Genomic DNA, 21,583 nt, shown 5'->3' with positions numbered 1-21,583 from the left:
TACTTGGCTTCTGTTCACCTCTATTCAAGTTGTAATGTCACCCATGTGAGGTGGGGCAGGGGGTCACTCCCCACCAACAAATCCCTATTCTATTTTCCAATGATTCTAACCTTTGGAAAGTTTTTCCTTATATTGAGTAAATCTGCCTCAGTGAGTCCCTCAAGGACATGGGTGACAAAACATGCCCTTGACATTTAGGACAGAGCCTGGTGACCTGGAAATAATAAGAATGGAACTATAATGCTCTCTCTTCTTTCCAGCTCTTCCCTCTAAGGGTGGCTGTTGACCAGATGAAACGCCACTCAGGTAAGAAGTCCCCTGATTCCTTGACTAACCTGTGGCTGGAGCAAGGAGAGCATGGATGATGGGAGCCACAGGTGACCTGAAGGTACCTTACTAAACCTTTGGCGAAAACTATAACCAAGTCCCAAAATGGGTTAGCTGCTATTAGTGTGGGTGGCAAAACCAAAAACCCAAGAACTATACTTTCCTAAAGAGGACAAAAACGCTTATTTGGAATATGGAGTCAGGAAAGGGAGGTGCGCACGGCCTAGCTAATCCCCCCAGATGGACCATAGGCCTGTGAACCACATTCTCTCTCAGGAAGAAGCCAGTGGCCAGCTACGTCTGTCGGGACCCCAGTGGAAAAGAGATGGTTCCCTCAAAGGGCTTATCAAAGGGACTATTTATAGAGGTGTGACAGGTTAAGGCCCCTGAAGCCCCAGGGATTAGCAGCAGCTAGAAGCTCTGATTTCCCTGTGGCCTGAAACCCGGAAGGAGGGAGCTGTCATAAGAATCTGAAAGGAGCTGGGGCCATAGACAGAGCTGCTTGAGAGGAGGTGCAGTCCTCAGGAGAGAAGTACACACACATTGCCCACCCACAGCACAGAAGGGAGGGAACCTGGGCAGAAATACTCTAACCTCTCCCTCCTCCCAACCTCTGACCTCCGGGAGTGCCTCCCATTGGCTGAACCCAACCAGAAGGTCAAATAGCACAGGAAGCCACAGAATCATCCTCCAGGGCATAGAGCAGGGAGGAGAAGGCAGCAGGGATCTGGCAGTTATCCAGCTCACCAACTCAATGACTCATTAGCTTGCCAGATCCCATCCTCTCACCCAGCAATGTTTCATCCAACAATGACCAAAGTTTACTGATCACCTAGTACGTTCCAGGCACCATGCTACGCTCTGGTGACACAGAAATGACTATACAGCCCTTGACCCTTCCACCAAGGCAACGTTTGAACAAATTATCGCTGAAATATATGAACATATCCCAATTGGAAGGGGATCGAAAAAATGAGGAACACGGTAAGAGCATAAAGGAGGGTGGGGTCCCACTCGGGGCATGGAGGAAGGCTTCTTGGAGGATGTAACTTTTCAGCTGACTCCTGGGGGATAACTTCAACTTAGTCAGGGAAAGGGTGGCAGCAGCATGTTTCAGGAGCAGGAAACAGAATATGCAAAGGCCCGGAAATGGGCACTTTCAAGAGACTATCCACAGCCAGCCGATGTGCCTGAAGTTCAGTGAGCAAAAGGAAGAGATTCAAGGGGAGAGAGGGGAAGAAGGCAAGGTCCAGGTAACATGGCACCCGAAAGCCCATGGGAAGGAGTTTGGGTTTTCCCGAGAGCAACGGCAGCCGCGAGCCCCGTGTCACGGGTCTAGGGCTTCCCTCCAGCCTAATGACTGTCCAGCCTCCTCAGTGGGGTCTTTGCTGCTGGATACCTCCAGGGGCAGCAGGCTGGAAACATCAGGCTTTGGGTATTCAGGTGCAGGTGACCCTATTCAGGCTTCATCATCCCTTTACCTGTTCCACAAACCTTGAAGAAGCCAAATTTTCTACACTTGAAACCCTCAGGAAATTGCTAGCAACCTGTGTTTCTGGGATTGATCAAAAGGCAGGAGTGGAATGGGAAGTAACTGCAATGCTCATCCAACACCTGGTGGGAGTTTACCCAGGTGCTGTCACTTCGGAAAAGTGTTTGGCAGCCATGTCCTAAAGCTAAGCAGGCACTAACCCCAGAACCCAGCAATTCTGCGCCTGGGCATAAACCTGAGGGAAATGAGTGTGTATGTCTACAAAACACTTGTACTGAGCTAGAATGTTCGTAGCAGCATCCTTCATAACAATCCCAAACGAGAAAGAACCCACATGCCCATGAACGCAGAAGGGATAAACCAGCTGGGATACATTTACACAGAAATACCTCAATATGACCCAGCAGTGAAAAGGAACCAACTACTGACACGTGTAACAACACGGAGGAACCTCACAACCGTGTTGTGTGAAAGAAGCAAGACATGAAGGAGCACATGCTGTCTGATTCTATTTATATGCAATTCTAGAAGAGACCCCACGTATCCATGGTGAGAGAAACCAGAGTGTTGTGGGGGTGGTGGAAGAAGGATCGTGAGAAACTTCTGGCAGCTAGAAATGTCTTATGTCTTGGGATATGAACAAATGTATACACAGACAGGAGTATACATTTGTCAAAACTCGTTAAACTGTACTGAAGCTTGAACTTAAGATTTATGCACTTTGGTGCATCTAAACTAAAGTATACATCAGTTTAAAAATGGCCAGACGGCACCTGGCTCTTCACCTGGGTTCTCCTCACAGCAGTGAAAGAAAAAAAAACACTTCCGCCTTATCTCCAGGTCAAGGTACAGTCGCTGCAGCTTAGAAATACTTTTAAACCGACCATATTTTTTCTAAACAAAGCTATATTTAAACAGTGTTTGTTTCATTCTCTCAAGCTTCTTGGATAACAGGGTTGCCTTTGTTTTTATTTTCTCTCCAGGTTCTCTGGAGGGCAGCTCTCCACCCACCCCACCCCCAAAGCAGAGGAGATGTATATCTTCATAAACAGCGACTTCCTAATGTGAGGCAGTGAAAACTAGAACACACATTTTCAGCACACATTTCAAAATGCTTCAGCGCATGTTAAAATAAAACCAACAACAACAACAAAACCAGGCACTTCCACGGAACAGCAAGCCTTCAGACGTCCCGTTCCTGCACAGCTTGGCCAGTCACTATGGCAACAAGACAGGTTTGGGGTTTGTGTTTCCAAAGGGATTCTGAGGGGGAGGCACTACAGCTTGGCATTTCCCTGTTGTCACTGGGGGAACACAATCTTTTGGCAACGGAACGTGTACATTCAGATTAACAGGGTCCTTTTCCATGCCCAAAGTCAGTTTTCCTTTCCTCGAATCTCACTTTATAAACAGTCTTGCTCCCGGCGAAGAAGTCTGTATGTGTTTATGATAACCTTGGTTCAGAGCACACGTGGGCAGAGCCCTATCTGTCCTGCCGCTCCTCTCCTCCGAGGAGTCCAAAGGATAAAGCCTGGTTATAAAAGGCCATGGCCAGCCTGCTGGGCTGTGAGTGGAGCTCCACTGTCTCACAGTAAGTCCCTGCCCAGGCAGGGGGCTTGGCAGGGTTAGGGCTGCCAAAGGGACGCGGTCCCAATGGGGAAGAAGCCACTGCCGTGGGAGGCCCTGAGTCCAGGGTCCTGGAGCGGGGCTGCCCAATTCCCTGGGTGTAGGGCGGCCTCAGCCTCAGGGTCCCTGCCTGGAGGGAGGGCTCCATGGGGCCCAGGCGCCGGGCTTCCGTTTCCCTCACTTTCCTGGGTGTGCCTCAGCTCTGTCTGGGTTCAGGGGCTGCCCGCACTGTCTGTGTGTGTCTATGTTTTCATCCGTATAGATGCCGCCCATTTGGATCACCGGCTTTCTCCTGCTGACCACAGTCAGAGGTGAGGATGCTCTCTCTAACTCTTTGGGGAGAAAGTGACAGTGCCTGGTCTGGCCTTTGGGTGAGGCAATTAGAGGCATCAGTGTTGTCATAACGAATAGCACTATCATTATTTCAAGAAACACGACAGTCACCACCATTCAGGATGTGTTGTTGACTCTGGTAAACACAGGGCAACATACTTGACACAGATGGCCCTGGGGAATCTATCAGTCCTGTTCTGCCCGCAAAGGCTCTAGTGGCTGTGAGAGGGTGGCAGAGGTGGCAGGCTGCTGGGGCAGGTGGGGGTGGGCATTCTTGGCAGGTCCCCAATACCCTCAGCCCGTGGAGTGGACAAGTGCATGTCCACAGACTAAAGCCACGTGGATGTGTCTTCCTGAGAACTCCTGTTCTGCCAGGCCTACCAGATGAGCCCACCCTCCTGCCCATGGCCTGCCTTTCATTCCTCTCAGTGCCCATGTCGGTTTCTCCAGCTCCAGCCTGAACCTCTCCTCTGGCATCCTTCTGCTGGGGCTTTCTGCTCCATCATGATTCCTCCCTCTTGTCTCCTCAGCTTGTCCCCAGCCCATTCTTGCCTTCCCTTCCATTTTGGCCATGCAACAAGGCCTGGCTCCTGACAGCAGAGCCCGGTGGGTCCACGTGCAACTCAAGCCTTTCTGACCCTTCTTTGCTCATCTGCGGCCTCTTCCTGCCCTAAATGTGGGTATTCCCCAAAGGTCACTCCCAGGCACTCCCCTCCTCCTTCTCTTCCTCTGGGCTTCCCCTTTACCCAGCCTCTGTACCCTCAACCTCCCAAGTTCCGGCAGCTCCACCAGAGATTCCCACCGTGTCTCAAACGCACGTGTCCATGCTCAGGCACCACTCCCTATCCGCATCTCCCCACCTGTGCCTTAATATCCACTGTCATCCAAGATGAGAATGCCCGTTACCTCTCCAGGCCCACCACCGGGGCAATGCCCCAACACCAAGCCCCCATATCTTCCAGGCTCTCCTGCCTCCGAGACACCTACAATGGGCTTCCTGAAAAACCTTCATGGAGCACAGGTTCCCCACCCCAGGCACCAACTCAACGCCCTCTAGCCCCTCCCCACGATCCACCCAACAGCGCAGGTGTCTTAACTTGGCCTTCGAGCCCCTGAATTTACCTAAAGTGTTGCTTTAGCCTCCGGCAGCCCTTCCTCCAGAACTGGTCTCTTCCTGGAAGGAATTCAATGCCATCGTTATTCCTTCCTTCTCAGATTTCTTCTCCTTCAGGGCAGAGTTTATACCTGATTTGTCTTGGTGCCTCCGCAGTGCCTCGCTTTATTCCTAATTAAACTTCCTCAGTTCAAATCATGGCTCCACCACTGGCTGTAACTTTGGGCGGCTTACTTTTGTCTCTCTGTGCCTTGACTTTCCCATCTGTAAAATGGAAGTAATACTACCTCCTTACTCATTGGGCTGTTTTGAGGCTTAAAAGGGATAACACTGGGAAAGTACTAGTGTGGTATCTGGCACATAGGAAGCAACGAGTGTTAACTATTACCAGTTGTTGAGTGAATGACCAACATTTGGTCCCATCAGTTTAGGAGTTGAGGAAGGCTAAGAGAGAAGAGATTGTAATCTCTTGTAAGAGATTGCAGAGATTGTAAGAGCCTAAGAGATGGTAATCCTCTGGATTTGATTATGTCACCCTCAGTGACCGCTTTCTATGAAAATATTTATGCTGTCGACTAGGGAAAGGACTCTCAGATTTAGATACAGTGATTTAGGTTATCGGTTGCTTGTTTGGAGCCCTTAATACGATGTGAAAATAAATCATCCCAGTTTTAAGAAATTTACCTTTTCAAAGAACAACAGGGAAAATTTGAAATGGCAGAGAATACTCTGGGGGGAAATGTGTGTAAAAGGATGACATGAAGACGTGCGAATTGGACAGACACCCATGAATGGCTGCTGCCTGGTCTGTGCTGGATGTAATGGAGACGTTAGGATTAATGGAGACGTTAGGATAAATCAAGTAGTGTGACTGTGCTACAGAAGTTGTGGGCACTTGATAGATACTTAATGCTTGATGGATTCACGTAAGGGTCTATCTGGGAGTTTCCTGGAAGAGGTACTTTTAAGCCAGAAGGTTCCCAGGAATTCTCAGCCATTCTTCAACTGGCCTGATGACAGGGCCTAAACAGCATTATAAACATGCAGTTTCCAGCGTCCCACCCCAGACCCTCTGAAGCACAATCTGAGACAAGGGCCTGGGGATGTGTATATGCGATCCACACGTTCACACCCCCAGCTCCCAAGTGATTCTTGTCACCATGGAATTTGGGGAACGCTGACAACAAAGAGAAAGACCCACACTGGCCTCCGCCAGCCCTGTGTTGCACCCTGAAGAGTCCTGCTGTGTAGCTGAGGTGACATTGCTCCTGTTCAGAAGCTGACAAGTGTCCTGTTTGTTGCTCTTCCTGCCCCAGGGATGGAAATCTGCTATAAACCTTTTGGCTGCTTTTCCGATGAAAAACCATGGGGCGGGACCGTTCAACGGCCTTTAAAGATGTTTCCCTGGGCCCCCAAGGATATTAAAGCCCAATTTCTTCTGTACACAAATGAGAATCCGAACAACTACCAAGTAAGTGATTGCCTGATGGCTGGGTTGGGGTGCCCACGCTGGTCATCTAAGGAAAACTGCTCTGCCATGGCACTTTTCAGGTGATGCTCCCTCGCCATTGTTAGACCTGGAGCCATCTCAGCTCTCGGCATCATAAACCCCTGTGTATAGCTGATGAGACCTATGGATGCCCAACCCAGAAAAGCACACATTCCACACACTTCTGCACAGAACTTCAGGCTTCCCAGCATTCGAACCCTGTCCCTAAAAGGAAGGGGATATGAGCAGCATTTAGGGAGAAATCCAGGCCTGGTATATACCCAGCAGGGCCTGTCTTCTTTCTGCGTCAGGCAGTGCAGGAGTGAAGCCTCTCGGGGTGGGGGTGGGAGGATGTAAATCCTTCCTAAAGAGCTAGAATTCAGGTGGGGGAGAGGGGACATTTAATCACAACAGAGAAGCGGTGAGACCCTGGGAGCAACCTTCAGTTAGAAGCCCTGCCCGTTGACAGCAGGATAGGCATCTTCCAGGTCCTTAAAAGTGACCAGGAAGAACTTGCTCCGAATTCAAGCTGCTCACAGCTCCTGTCCCTGATAGTTAAGAAAGCCAGGTAGATCTCTGAGGTCAGCTGCGGTGGGATTCTAGGTGACAAACTCTCCACTCAGAGCCCCCGCTGGAAGTCTGCTTGGCCATGGTGCTTGGGCTGTTTTTTATCTTGTGATCCTGGAGTGGGTCTGAACAAGCCCAGGGCATGTAGAAGTCTGTCCTTAAGTCCTACAAGCTCGAGATGCCCCCCCACGGCTCCACTGAGCTGCAGCTCCCCTCATGCCTGGTGCTTCTGGCCTAGGGGTCATTCATCTTTTCTGTACCAGGGACCTCTTCCACCATCTGGGGAAGCCTAAGGGCCCCTTCTCAGGATGATGCTTTTAAATGCATAAAATAAAATACAGTGGATTATAAAGGAAACCAATTATATTAGAAAACAGTTAACAAAACATTAGAAAGACAAATATGTGACTTAGTAATTAATATAGGTGTTGCTTTATTATCTCACTAAATAATAAGATCTAGGGATTGGTCTAATAATTACTGTCACTTAAAATAGTAATGCATTTAAATTATTTTTAATGTATCTGCAACAACTGTAATGTGACATAAAAACATCTGTGACTTCCATTGGTGACAGGGTGTTGCTAAGACAACTGTGGCTTATTGTCCAATTTCATAATTAACAGAAATGCTAGCTTTAAGTTAGCAGTTAATGAAAATAGAAAGTCTATGAACTTGGACTTTCTGAATTCTATCCTCAAACCCCAGGTTAGGAACTCCTGTTCTAGCCCGTCCCAACTTCATGGGAATTAAACCCATGACCTGACTTATTGGAACTGTTTCTAACAGGTCTAAGCCTTGGAAAGGCCAATATCCAAATTCATCTTTTCTAATTTAACCAGCGGATCTCTCCCACGGACCTATCCACCATCGAGGCTTCAAACTTCCAACTGGACCGAAAGACACGCTTCATCATCCACGGTTTCATAGACAAGGGGGAGGAGAGCTGGCTGACCGACATGTGCAAGGTAGGGGCCCACTTGCTTCACCTGGCCACTCCCAGGTGAGACCAGCACCCAGTACACAGATTCAAAGACTGCACCCCCAATGCCCCTGAGACTGGGAAAGGACATACTTCAGATAGAGGAGGCTCCTTCCCAAAAACACTGTGGCAACCCTGGATTCTCAGGACCATCCATTGTCAAGTTCTTCTGACCCAACAACTTCTAGCCAGCCATCTCCTCGTGAGGCTAAAGAGACCCAGAGTCCCATCAGAAAGTCCCAGAGGTGGAGAATACAGGAAATTACCTGGCATTCATTTGATGGTTTATATAAAAACCCTATGTGACATAAGAAAGAAAAATTAAAATGTACCCTCTAAGGCACCACTATCCAGTAGAACTTTCTGTGAAAGTGAAATGTTCTAAATGTGCACTGTCCAGATCAAGAGCCATTGTGCTAATTGAGCACTTGAGATGTGGCTAGTGGGACCAAAGAACTGAATTTTAAATTTTATTTAATTTTAATTAATTTTAAATAGCCCCATGCACCAGTGACTGCAGCACTGGACAGTGTGGCTCTAATGTTATCATGAATATTCGTAATGAATTATTCTTCATAACATCCATTTCCCAAGCACTCACTATGAGCCGGACATTTTGAGAATCATTTCACAGTTTTTGTCCCATTTAATACTCCCAGCAACATTGTAAGAAAGGTATAGTTATTGTTCCCATTTTATAGATGAGGAAATAAAGGCACAAAGAGTTCAATATTTGCCCAAAGTTGAATCCAGAGGTGGCATGCAAAACCAGGTCTTCTGTCATAAGACATCACAGTTTGTGTCTCTACGATTTAACCTGTAGGAAGCAGCCATGAGCACGGCTCTTAGCTTAGTCTGCACTGGGATAGACCTCAACCAGCTTCTGCCCAGTGGATCTCTGCTCTTCTTGAGGTTGGGGTGTTCACATGTGCCCCCAAGTCCCAGAAGGAGACTGGAGCTGTAAGAGTCTGGAGGGGATCTGGTCTACTATGATGCCCTGGCCTCCAGCCAACTCTTCCCCACTTCAGTCCTAGGTGCAGTCCAGGGTACCCCAAAACGAACACAGGATATGGAGCGGCCCTTTCTGACATTTACTTTCCCCCCTCAGGGGACCGGTGTTTGTGTTTCGCAGTAGGCTGTAGTCACACCACGTCATATAAAAGAGGCATGTGTCTGGGAGAGTTGTAGCCTATCTTAGCCTAAATTTTATCTCATTAAACTTGTCCCTTAATACCGTATATCTCCTACCTACACGTTGTTGTCAGGAACATAAAAGCAGTTCCTCCGTGGCTTCCACTGTCTAGTACAAGGGTCAGCCAACTTTTCCTATAAAGGACTGAGTAGTGAATATTTTAGCATGTGGGTCATATGGTTTCAGCTCAGCTCTGTTGTAGCTGGGAAGCAGAGGTAGACTATATGCAAACAAATGGGTGTAGCTGTGTTGCAATAAAACTTTATTTATAAAAAACAGGTGGCTTTGGCACTCGGATCATAGTTTGCTGAGCCCTGATCTACTAAGTGATCTTTTTGATCTGGCTGTGTTAATAACCATCTGGGAGACCTTAGACAAGTCACTTACTCCATTCCAGGCCTCTGTCCACACCTGTTCCGTGGGGATAAGATACCCAGTTCATGGTGACATGTGAGGATTAGGACAAGTGAGAGGAATATTAAAGCTCTGACACAAACTAGATGCTTGATGGGTGTGAATTCCTGTCTCTGGAGTGTGCCACCTGTGCCTGTTAAGAAGTTGGTTTCTCCCTCTTGTTTTTCTTCCCCAGAAAATGTTTAAAGTGGAGGAGGTGAACTGCATTTGTGTGGACTGGAGACATGGCGCCCTGACAGATTACACCCAGGCTGTGCACAACATTCGGGTCGTTGGAGCGCAGATAGCTTTCTTAATACAAGGACTGTCGGTAAAATCCTGCCTGGGCCACATCCTGAGGGGAGCGGGCAGAGAGAGGGACAGGCAAGCACGGCAGTGCACCCAAAGGCAGCAGGGACGGGTGGGCAGGGGCCAGGCCTGGAAACCTAGAAGCCCAAGATGGGCCTTTTCTCAGATGAAGCTGCAACCTTCCTCCCTCCCAGAGTGTCCTGAAGATCCCTAGTTGTGGGGCCGGAGGCAAACTGACCTTTGAGCCCTAATTTCCCCTCCTGAAATAAGCCTTCCCTGCATGCTGTTCTGGGAATTTGAAAGCAGGCCGGGCTCCCCAGCAGTTCTCAGGCCAGATGACTCTGCATTCTCCCACAGCCCCTTAGGGAAGGCCCCTTACAAGCCTTCTGGAAGATCTATTCCGGAGAACCCCAGACCTGGGTCCACTACGCAGGCTGTCCCAGACACGCCCACCCTGCTGGGGAGGAGGGGAGGGAGGCCGGCAGTGGCCCGTGGAAGCAGGCAGCGCACATCCAGTCGGGCCAAGGCGGCCTGCAGTTGATGCAGTGGCCGCTGGTCAGCACTGTTGGTCTGTACACCAACCGGCCCGCGGGACTCAGACTGCGGCGGCCCCGGGACCGGGTCGCGCTGTCCTAGGCGGTCCTGGAGCCGAGGGTTGCTTTTCCCCGAATCCTGCCCCCACCCCCAATACGCGAGCCAGCATGTCCCCACCCGGTCCACAGAACCTGACGCGCCATCCTTCCGCAGACCGAGATGGGCTACGGCCCCGAGAACGTGCACCTCATCGGCCACAGCCTGGGCGCGCACGCGGCCGCGGAGGCGGGCAGGAGGCTGCAGGGCCGCGTGGGCAGGATCACAGGTAGGGGCGCGGGGATCAGGCCTCCCGGGCCGGGGGCCGGTGCCGGGCGGTGGAGTCCCGGAGCCACGCATATCCCACGGCCAAGGACGCCCCTACCGGTCTCCCGGGAACTGGTTTGAGGTGGTGCCCCTATTTAAATTGAAAAGTAATTGCCCATCTATTTTTTCATGTGTATTAGAAAATATATGATTGTAAATAAAATGCATACACACACACACACACACACACACACACACACACACACATTTTAGCACCTTAAACCCATGAATTCAGGATTGTTGTTGCTGGAGTATGAATAGGTGGGGAAAAACGTAAAATGATTTTGGACATTAATTCATCAGTTCCACAAGTGCTTCCTTATTGGTTCTCTTTGCTGTGCCAGGCACAGGCCGAAAATGAAAGTGGCTGAGACCTGCACAGGGGGTCCTCAGAAAACACTGAACGAATCAATGAATGAATGAATCACTAGGCAAAGGGAATCCACAAGAGGGAGACACAACCACTGACTTTGTGTGGCCAAATCTGTATGTAACTTGGGCAAACAGTTCAACGTTGAATGACTGTCTCCTTTGCTCAGGGGGTTCTGCTAGGCAATGGGTGAAGAATAAGGGGATAATCGTTTATGTTTATGGAGAATTTTTCAGTTTGCGACGTCCTTTCTCTTACATCTTTTCGTGGGATTTTTCACAATAACCCTGTAAGGTAGGTTGTTGTTATTCCCACTTTCTGGACGAGGAAACTGAAGCTCAGGGAGGACAGGCATTTGACCTTGAGTAGAATATAGGTCACTGTGAGGCCTGTGTGCCATGCTTCTTCCATCCTCTGCTTCTCTGTGAAGATGAACTAGGCAGAGCCCCTGCTTCAGGGAATGCAGTCTAGCCAGGCGGCAGACAACTAAGCAGGTAAATAAAATTCAAAGCAGACTTAATAAAAGCAAAATAATCCTATACAGTGTGTATGGAATACGCTGAGAAAGGAGAGGCTACATTTTCCATGAGGAGGTGGTGTTTGAGTCAAGTCTTGGAGGGAAAGATTCAGATTAGGGGAGAATGTAGGGAAGTGAGTCACAGGCTGGAGACAACATAAGCAAAAACACAAAGGAATAGACAGTGTGGGGCTCAGGACTGGGGGGAGCTGGGAGAGGCCAGGGAGCTTGCAGCTGTGGAGAGCAGTGGCCAAATGGTAACAACTGAGAAGCCAAAAAAGGAAAAGGGAAATGAGGGCACCACCTGGATCCTGCATGGAGCCAGGCACCGGAGGTTTCTGGATACTCTTTGACAGGCAATGACCCACCTCTAGCCTTTCTGTCCCAGCCTCTCCCAAGCAGACCAGAAGCTATAGACCCAATTCCCCAAACCATGGCTCCTGGGCTATGGAGACTTTTGCCCAGGAATCCCCATGGCTTTTGTGGGTACAGGGGTTAGATCCTGGCTTGTTATATAATATGACCTCACTGTCTACCTCCCCCTTTCAGGACTGGATCCGGCAGAGCCATGCTTCCAGGGCACTTCTGAGGAGGTTCGGCTGGATCCATCCGATGCCATGTTTGTGGATGTGATTCACACAGACATTGCTCCCATAATTCCTTTCCTAGGTGAGTGCCTCACCCTGTCTCTTGGTGACAAGCTATAACTGATTACAGTGGGTCCAGGTATCCCATGCACACACATTCTGCAGGGATGGTATTCAAAATGGTTAACCACAGGAATAGCTTGGGCATCAACCAATTGAAATGGATCACAAATACGCAGCTAGTACAGTGCCAGTGATACCAGCCTGTGGCCCCAGATAGGACAAAAAAACACTTCTCTAGCCTATGGAAGGTTGTTACTCTTCAAACCCTGAGCCCTTCCCTAGTCTGCCAATATCCAGAGTGGCAGATGTGTTTATTACTGATGTTTGACCTGTACTTGCAAAATGCAGTTAATTTCTTTCTTCTTTTATCAAAGCTTTGGTGAAAGTTTGTTTTGTTGGAAGGAGTTCAACACTCTCTATGGCCACAACCTCACCTGGGGACCACTTAGCTCCTTGCTCACCTCTGCTTCCAACGTTTCAGGTTTTGGAATGAGCCAAAAGGTTGGCCATCTGGATTTCTATCCAAATGGAGGAAGGCAGATGCCTGGATGTCAGAAAAATATTCTTTCAACCATTGTTGATATAAATGGACTATGGGAAGGTACGTGAATCAGAAAAGCAAGCCAGTAGCTACCCCACTTGGGGAGAAAGCGGAGTGTGTGGACTGGTCTCCATCGTACTGAATTTGCTGCTGCGTATGGTGTGCTAGTTCTGTCCTAGGCATTTTCACAACAGTGTCATGAGATAGTGACTGATGAGCCCTACGTTACAGATGAGGAAACTGGGTCAGAAGTGTTAAAAACTTGCTCAAGGTCACGTTATATTGAAGCCCAATTTCTGGCTACAAAGCCCCGACCTCATGCGCCAGCCTGTACCATCTGCCCCCCTCATCAGGATGCTGACACATGAGCTGGAGGGGCACATTGGCAAAGACCCAGCTCTGGCTTCCTCCCCCTGCCCCTGCATCCTATCTTCCGCGCTTGCTCCTTGAAGGGCATAAGCAGAGATTTGAAGGGCTTTAATTTTTTTGTGCTTTGCCATTATCAGGAAAGGGATCAAGCTGGTATAGACCAAGTGGGGCTGTGCTCTGTGGGTTTGGGGAGCTTGTGCGTGGAAGTCTGGGGGGACAAGCCTTGTGTGTGCCAATGTAAGAAATGTCCAAACCTATAGAAAATGTTTTTGAGTTTATTTGAGCCAAACTGACCACAATTGGCAGGAAGCAAAACGTCAGTGGATTGAGAAAATGCTCCAGAGCATGGCAGTTTTGCAGCTTATTTCATACATTAGAATAAAAGGAGGAGACGTAAGGAGGGTTACCTGAAATCCATGGGTGGTAGATTAAAGGGGCGGGAAAAGCCAAAGGGAGGGAAACCTCTGGAATTGGATAAAAAGTATGAAAGAGAGACACACATTTCCTTTACACTTGTGGGTACAGGATAGTTAATAATTAACATTTACAGCACATAGAGATGGTGTTCTGGGAACAAGAAAACAGTGAGGTTATCTAGCTCTCCTATTCAGGTGCCAGAGGTGGTGCCCTGAGGGGTCTAGAGAAGAAAATTACTCTGACATTTCAAAGCTATGTTATCTTAGATGCACAAAGACACTAGGCAGGCTCACTTAAGGTGAATATTGACCTTTGTCAAGGACGCTACAGGCCTAGGACGTGACTACCCACCATGACCTGCTTTCAGTCAGGAACGTTTGTCTTGAGACCACCCTATGTGGGTACTTTCTGTCTCTGAGTTTGTAGAGCCTGCCATGCTCGCCTCCCCTGGGCTTGTCAGGTTTAGTATATGGCCCCTGTTTCATCCACGTGTGTGTCCCCGTTTCCCTGAGAGAGCAGACTCCGCCCCCCTGATGGTGGGTGACCGACAGCAGCATCTCTACCAGCTGCCCTTGCTTTGGCCGCTGCTCTGTCCCGTGGCCCCTCCCCTGAGACAGGCTTCACTCTTCTACCTGAAAAAGGAGGCTTTGAGTCTGCGATCATTTCATTTTAGTATTTATTTTTCTGCACTGGGAGTTCCCCAAGTCCAGGGCCTGTGTCCTGAGCATACCAGGTACCCCAGTACCCTGCTCAGGGCCTGGCCCAAATTGAGCCGAGTCACCTTCTGTGGCATTGGAATATTCTGTGTGTTTGATGTGAAAGAATAGAGTCGATAAAGCAGCAGCCAACAGCCCGTGAATGGAGCCTTTGACCTCCTCGCCACCTGGCATCAGGTAACCCCAGGGAAGACATGGCTGTTCCGCTCCCTGAAGAAACACCAGAGTCACAATGAGGGCTGCCCCCTCCCAGAACTGACGAGCAGGGCACACATAATAGAAAGGAGCCCAGGTTTAATTAAAGAAGCAATTTAGAGCGAACAAGCCCCTGCACACTGGAGTGTGCTGCCGTTGTGTGCAGCTCCCAATCATCCAGGCACTGGGCACCGAGCAACAATTAAATCCACTGGCTTCTCTATTATGGGATCACTGGGCAGCAATTTTGGATGAAAGAAACAATTACGTTTGAAACAGGTTGTGTTGTCTGGTAATGCGTATTGGTGTGGGGCACGGAACCGGCTTCAGCTGGAAGTCGCTGGGTCTTGGGGCAGGCGGAGCTGGGGGCTATGGAAAGCTAATCCCCCCAGCACAAAGGGACCGTTTCTTTCTACATGAGTGGTGGATAAAGGCCCCCAGACCCCCCAGAAGTGGTCCCCAAGTATGTCTGCAGTCACTGTGGATCACTCCATGGGAAGTTCTGTATCAAGTAGCTGGAGAAATGGAAAAAACAGTTTTGCAAACAAGAAGACTTTGGCTTAGAGTAAAAGGAGTAAATAAAATGCAGTGAAAGAGTCGCCCCAAGCTGTGGCGCTCTTGATTTCCACTGCTCTTCCCTTGTGCCTGGAATAGAAAGGAGGAGGAATTTCTCAGCCTGAGGCCAGAGGCACAGAAAAGCTTGGTTCCTGCAAAAGGCCCGTTCAGTGTGGTCTGGAGTTCTCAAAGTGCGGCCCTCTGCGGAATGCCACCCAGAGCAGCATGTCATTGGCCTCCACAGTGACTAGTTTGAAAATGGGAGTGTACTGGTATCATGGAAGCATGGAAACGTTTTCATGTAAAAGTCAAGATACTGGCTTTTCATGAAAAATCAGAAGACCAAACAATCTGAGCTTTTAACATTAACAGCTGGCTGACCTGTGTAAGATCCCTTTTTAAAACTATTGCTATTTTCTGTGTGTGTGTGTGTGTGTGTGTGTGTGTGTGTGTGTGTGTCTCTGTCTCTGTCTCTCTCTCTGTCTCTCTCTCTTTCTGTCTGTCTCTCTCTCTGTCTCTCTGTCTCTCTTTCTGTCTCTCTCTGTCTCTGTCTCTCTGTCTCTCTCTCTGTCTTTCTCTCTGTCTCTCTTTTTGTCTGTCTCTCTCTTTCTCTGTCTCTCTCTCTGTCACTCTCTCTCTTTCTGTCTCTCTCTCTCTGTCTCTCGCTCTGTCTCTGTCTCTGTCTCTCTCTCCCTTTCTGTCTCTCGCTCTTTCTCTCTCTGTCTCTCTGTCACTCTCTTTCTGTCTGTCTCTCTCTGTCTCTCTATCTGTCTCTCTCTCTGTTTCTCTCTCTCTCGCTCTCCCTCATTATCGGCTGTATATATTTTTTCCCTCACTTCCCCCCAGCCTAGGCCTCCAACACTCATCATCCATTTATGTTAGATGCCTGGCCCCTGGGGGGTTAGACAGACATGCCTTTGACACCTTGTCACTCCCTAGCACTAGCCTGGCCCTAAGTAGGCCACAGTGATGGGTAGAGGAAAGCGACTCTTAACCAAACACCATTACTGACACAAGTCCCCCAATTTCTGACTTGCCGAAAAGTATGTCAAAGTCAAGGACAGAAATTTTGAATTGTGACCAAGATGTTCAGGAGTCCCGACACCCACCTGTGAAATGTGGAAGTGATTCCTTACTTGGTCAGAATGGCTCAGGCTTCAAAAGTGAAATGCCTCCTGTGAAGCTGCCGTGCCCTTTGCTTTCTCAGGAACCCGAGACTTTGCAGCTTGTAATCACCTGAGGAGCTACAAGTATTACGCAAGCAGCATCCTCAACCCCGACGGCTTCCTGGGCTACCCGTGTGCCTCCTACAATGAGTTTGAGGAGGTAGGTCACGCCAGGGGCCCGGGAAAGATGGCCGGGCCTCCGGTGGTGGTGGTTTTGTCCGTGTGGCTTGGAACAGAGCAGAGATGGCACTCCATGATTCATGGGAGCGGGTACAGGAAATGCTGAGGCTCACAGAGGCTTCCTCCTCCCCTCTCGGGAGTGGGGTGGCAGGAGGGGGTGGCACAGATCTGACTGGGCTGGGGCTTCCCTACATACCCAACTTTTCATTCTGGAAAATTCCCAATTGATGCGTGCATGCGTGAATCAGTGGAGGGGGGTGGAGTGGGTGGATGAATGGAAGGATGGATAGGCAGCTGGGAGGATGGGTGAGGGATGGATAGATAGATATTAGGGTGATGCAAATGTAATTGCGGCCTTTGCAGTTATTTCTAACCTTTTAAACTGCAATTACTTTTGCACCGACCTGATAGATAGGAAGATTCATTGATTAATTGAGTGAGTGATTGAGTCGACGGCCTATCACGGACAAATTTTATTTTTTCCCCCCTAGAAAGGCTGTTTCCCTTGTCCAGCCGAAGGATGCCCCAAAATGGGGCACTATGCTGACCAATTTCAGGGGAAAACCAGTGCTGTGGGACAAACGTTTTTCCTGAACACAGGCGAGAGTGGTAACTTTACTCGTAAGTTCCCATTCTACCTATTTAAAAGTTGCAAAGAATTTTAGAAGGTATATCAACCTAATTTGTTGGGATCCTTGGTGGCAATTGACAGAAACTCAACTCCAACCAGCGTAAGCTCTAATGGAAGGACAATAGAATGACATTTGTCTTGGGTCTCACATTTTCCCCTTTAACCAGTATTCCTGACTAGTCAAGTAAGGACCGGGATTGGCCCAGGCTGAGTCACATGTCCACCCACCCTGTGGCAGGAAGGCTGGATCTATTAACAGAAGAAGACGGGAGGGGGCGGGGAGCAAGGTGGGGCAGAGTCACGGTAACGATTATCGATCATACTAGTCCCCAGTCCCCCTACATACATACACATGTGAGCGTAGTATGTTTCGTTGTTAACATGCCCCTCTTCTCATTTAAAAAGTGCAAGATAGTAAAATTATCAAGATACATTCATTATAAGTAATATTACATGGTAGCTAAATAAAAGAGCTGTTATTTTCCAAGGGAGTTTTAAATTAGAAAAAAAAGTTATATAGCACTTTACAAAACACTTTTTATATACAATATTACATGTAATCCTCACAACGCTGACCATAGAAGATAACGGCGTGGCAGTATCTGTAAGGTCTTAGACGCATAGTCCTTTAACCCAGAACGTACTGCAGGAAGACGCTTGCACGTGTGCTTATGAAGGTACACTCAGGGATACTCACTGCAGCATTCATTTTAAAACCAAAAGATGGCGGGGAGAAACCTAGACATCCAACAAGTGGTAAACAACCAAATACTGTATGTCACGATTAAAAAGGAGAGAGAAAACTTCTAAGGCACATTAAGTGGAAAGGCAAGTAGCAAAATAACATGCAACGTATTACGTACCAGTCAGGGTCCCAACAGGAGATGGAACTCATCCAAGTGGTTCAGAGGAGGAGCCCTCATTGAAGGGCCTACTTTTGGAAATGTGGACAGGATTAAAGGGACAAACTAGGGATGCTGAAGCATCCAGAATCCAGTGTCTACGGGGCTTCTGGCATGGAGTGCCATCACAGAGGGAGGGAGCTACTGCCAGACACCTGATACTGGAGCAAGGAGCAGCAGGGAAGCAAATACCTCCACCTCTCCCTCCTGCCTTCTGATCTCCTGTCCAAGCCTCATATGGGCTGAACCCAACCAAAGAAAGCGAGCAGCAAGGACCCAGGGTATGGACAGCCTTCCGGAACACAGGGCAGGACAGAGAAGGGCAGTGAGTCAGTCTGGGGTAGGGATTGGTGGAGAGGATAGAGAATAACAGGGCATACTATTTACAGGAATAACAGAGCATACCATTTACAGAAGGGTGGCAGGAAACCTAGATTCTTTTATGTACGTGTGTGTGTGGTGTGTGTGCAAATGCTCACAGAAAGCTCTAGATCTGGGTTTCTCAAACTCAGCTCTGTTGACATTTTGGGGCCGGATAACTCATTGTTGTGGGGGGCTGTCCTGTGCATTGCAGTATGTTTAGCAAATCCGTGGCCTCTACACACTGGATGCCAGCAGCACTCCACCCACCCACCCCATTCTGCTGGTGTGACAATAATGTCTCCAGACAGTGCCAAATGTCCTCAGGAGGCAAAATCACTCCCTGGACTTGATTAAGTATAGAGACCAAACTGGGAAGAACCTGGGATGGAGGACAGGTAGGTGGGGTCCTGATGAAGGGTTTTGTTTTGTTTTGTTTTTTAATTTATCTGGGTTGTTTTTCCATTGAGGATGTGTCTATTGCATGTGAAAAAAGGCAAACACAAAAATCAAAACGAGAGCAGTAGGTCATTTATCCAAATGTTGGAGTCACAAACATCCCCGTCTACCTGTGGCCTTTCCGGTGTTGTGGTGTGTACCGGGGCACACAGGTGTGGTAGCCAGCCTCCTGTCATCCATCAGAGCATATACATTGCTGTACTGGGAAGAGATTCGGCCTAACTGTAGTATTTTCTTCCCCCTGAGTCCCTCACCCTCACTTAGGATGGAACCCCAACTTCACTGAAGGAAACCATTAGTCACGTTTCCCCTTACCTCGCACCCGTAGGGGATTCAGAGCTTGGAACAAGAATGCTTCCATGGGGTCATTTTGTTCAACAAGGTGAGTTAATTGAACTGATTATATTTCTTTGGACAGGCTGGAGATACAGGGTATCGGTCACACTGGCTGGAAAAAAGAAAGCGAGTGGGTACATCAGGATTGCTTTGTATGGAAGTAATGGAAACTCAAAACAGTATCAAATTTTCAAGTAAGTTTGATAGTAAAGTGAAATGACCATACTTTCCATAATACGTTTTTCATAAAAGACTGACTATAAAGTGCTTTATAAATCTAGCCCTCTATTATACAGAACTATTGAATCCTAGAATGTCAGAGCTGGAAGAAAGTCTTAGCATCTAGTTCAAATCACCCCATTTCACATATGAGAAAAGTGAGGCCCAGAGAGGAAGAACTTACTAGACATGTGCTAACTCCTGGAATGTCAGTCATTGCTTCCTTCTGGCTTAGGTTTTATGAATGTCAAATTCTCCTTTGATGAGGCACATTTATATGGCAACTGTCTCCCCTCCGACACACATTCCATCCCCACACATGCTCCACGTGACGCCTGAGGCCAGCTTCTTGTTGCTGTGGCAGCCTCAGCACCCAGCTTTTGCTGGGCATATGCTGTGCTTGGTAAATATGTGTTGGCTGAATTCGTAACTGTGCTTTAAAATTAGACTCTGTTTTTTTGCATTAACTTTTACATAATAATTTTCATGTACAGTTAAAGTTCTTTGACAACTTCTTATGCTGCGTATGAGGTGCTCTTTAAACACAAGACATCGCATTAATTAGCCCTGCAGTGAATTTACAGGGTTAATATGCCACCCCAAAGACTTGACTTCCCCCTTGAGGAACAAACTAAGACAGTGGAAACCTAGAGTCCATTATTGTTTTAAAGGGGTGTTCTTCACAAATACATGTGTGTCTTAACATGTCCCTCGATGTGTATGAGGTCATTCAAGGCATGTTCAGAAAACAGACAACAGCAGCCATTGTTTGGAGAAACAACAGATTGCTGTCGTCCTGTGTAGTCCTACATCCAGCCGACATAACATTGTATGTCTGTGTTTTCAGAGGATCCCTCAAACCAAATGCACAACATACGCTTGACATTGATGTGGACCTCAATGTTGGAAAAATCCAAAAGGTTAAGTTCCTCTGGAACAACCATGTGATAAACATCTTCCCGGCCAAACTGGGAGCTTCCCAAATCACAGTGCAAAGTGGTCAAGATGGGACTAAGTGAGTATCTTTTATTCCCCCTAACTCTAATTTTCTGTATTTATCTATCAATCTATCTATGCATCCATTCATTCAAATACCTCCCCACCCATCTATGTATTCATTTCCACTTTGGAGCAATTATGAATCATGCTGCTTAGTCATATGTACAGATAAATGCTGCTTATTCATATCTGTACAGAAAATATGTACAGATTTTGCTGTGGACATGTTTTCATTTCCCTTGGCTATGTACCTAGGAGCAGAATTATTAGATTATGTAATAACTATGTTTAACCTTTAGGAGAACAACCAGACTGTTTCCTATTCCCAGAAGTAGTGTGTGAAGAACCCTCCAGGATCTTAACTTGACAGGAAAGCCCCCTCGGGGCAGGCTGGGGCACCCCCGGCCCCCGACCTCATTGCCAGGCCCAAAGCCACAGGCTCACCAGAGACCCCCTTGGCTTTGTAAATCCTAGGCTGACACGGCTGACTCATGCTCAGTTTGTGGAAAGACCAGAGGAGGGGAGGATGTTCTTTGAGAGGTTTTTGCTTAGTAAAGAATCACGGGGACTCTGCCTGGTGTAGCAGAGCCTTTCAGTCAAAGGGATCTGAATTCTAGGCAGTTCGCTAAATGCTGTTTACTCATCTGAGATCACAGTCCCACGAGCTAATGAGCCTCACATGCTGAAAATGTTTTCCTCCACAGGTATAATTTTTGTAGCAGTGATACCGTGAAAGAAGACGTTTTACAATCTCTTTACCCTTGTTAAAAATGTGGTGCTTGCTCTTCTTGTACCTCGGTGGTAATAAATTTTTATGCCCTTAGATTGATGTTGAAGTGCTGGTCTGACATTCTCTGTACTCTGGGGTCACTTTTCAGAAATGATTTTTGGGACTGGAGCCAAGTTGGCTACAGGTAGTGCCTGAAACCTCCCACTGGCACTCCTCTGCCACCATCTCTCTCAGGGGAATTTGTGTGGCCTGTTCTCATGAATTTTATTTCCTTCGATAATAAAGTCCTATTTGAAAAGCTCATCATTATTTCGTTGTGTGGCACACCAGCTTTTCACATCCTAGGGTAAGGAGCTGACCCCATGTAAGAGCAGCCTGCAAGGCATGAGTAACTCTGAGCAAGTATTATTTAGGTTAAACCAGCCTGTGCCAGAGAGGAAGAGGGGCTTAAAATATAAAAATGGCACATGCACATGGCACAAAGTGCAAATGATCCAGAAGAATATTCTCACACAAGGTACGTCTTCTTCTACCCGTCCCCCACCCCCAA

General features: G+C 48.1%; 1 protein-coding gene across 1 annotated transcript; it reads left to right on the top strand.

Annotated features, from left to right (window-relative positions):
• The first annotated feature begins 3,320 nt into the window (after positions 1-3,320).
• LOC117035763 (pancreatic lipase-related protein 2) lies at positions 3,321-21,340 on the top strand. The gene is made up of 13 exons (XM_033129757.1): positions 3,321-3,410; positions 3,708-3,756; positions 6,209-6,363; positions 7,791-7,916; positions 9,712-9,846; positions 10,572-10,683; positions 12,158-12,277; positions 12,740-12,859; positions 16,259-16,377; positions 16,889-17,018; positions 19,168-19,279; positions 20,152-20,319; positions 21,008-21,340. The coding sequence occupies exons 2-13, from the start codon at positions 3,708-3,710 to the stop codon at positions 21,069-21,071; spliced, it is 1,410 nt and encodes a 469-aa protein (XP_032985648.1). The 5' UTR covers positions 3,321-3,410; the 3' UTR covers positions 21,072-21,340.
• Positions 21,341-21,583: the final 243 nt, after the last annotated feature.

The sequence above is a fragment of the Rhinolophus ferrumequinum genome, chromosome 16 (genome assembly GCF_004115265.2).
Source record: "Rhinolophus ferrumequinum isolate MPI-CBG mRhiFer1 chromosome 16, mRhiFer1_v1.p, whole genome shotgun sequence".
Classification (NCBI taxonomy): Eukaryota; Metazoa; Chordata; class Mammalia; order Chiroptera; family Rhinolophidae; genus Rhinolophus; species Rhinolophus ferrumequinum.
Note: the sequence above shows the minus strand (reverse complement) of the source record. Positions and strands in the feature narration are given on the sequence as shown.

Coding starts and splice junctions, on each gene's coding strand:
- LOC117035763 (XM_033129757.1), top strand. CDS start 3,708: ATGCCGCCCATTTGGATCACCGGCTTTCTCCTGCTGACCACAGTCAGA. Junction 9,847..10,571: donor TCTTAATACAAGGACTGTCG/GTAAAATCCTGC, acceptor ATCCTTCCGCAG/ACCGAGATGGGCTACGGCCC. Junction 12,278..12,739: donor TCCCATAATTCCTTTCCTAG/GTGAGTGCCTCA, acceptor CCAACGTTTCAG/GTTTTGGAATGAGCCAAAAG.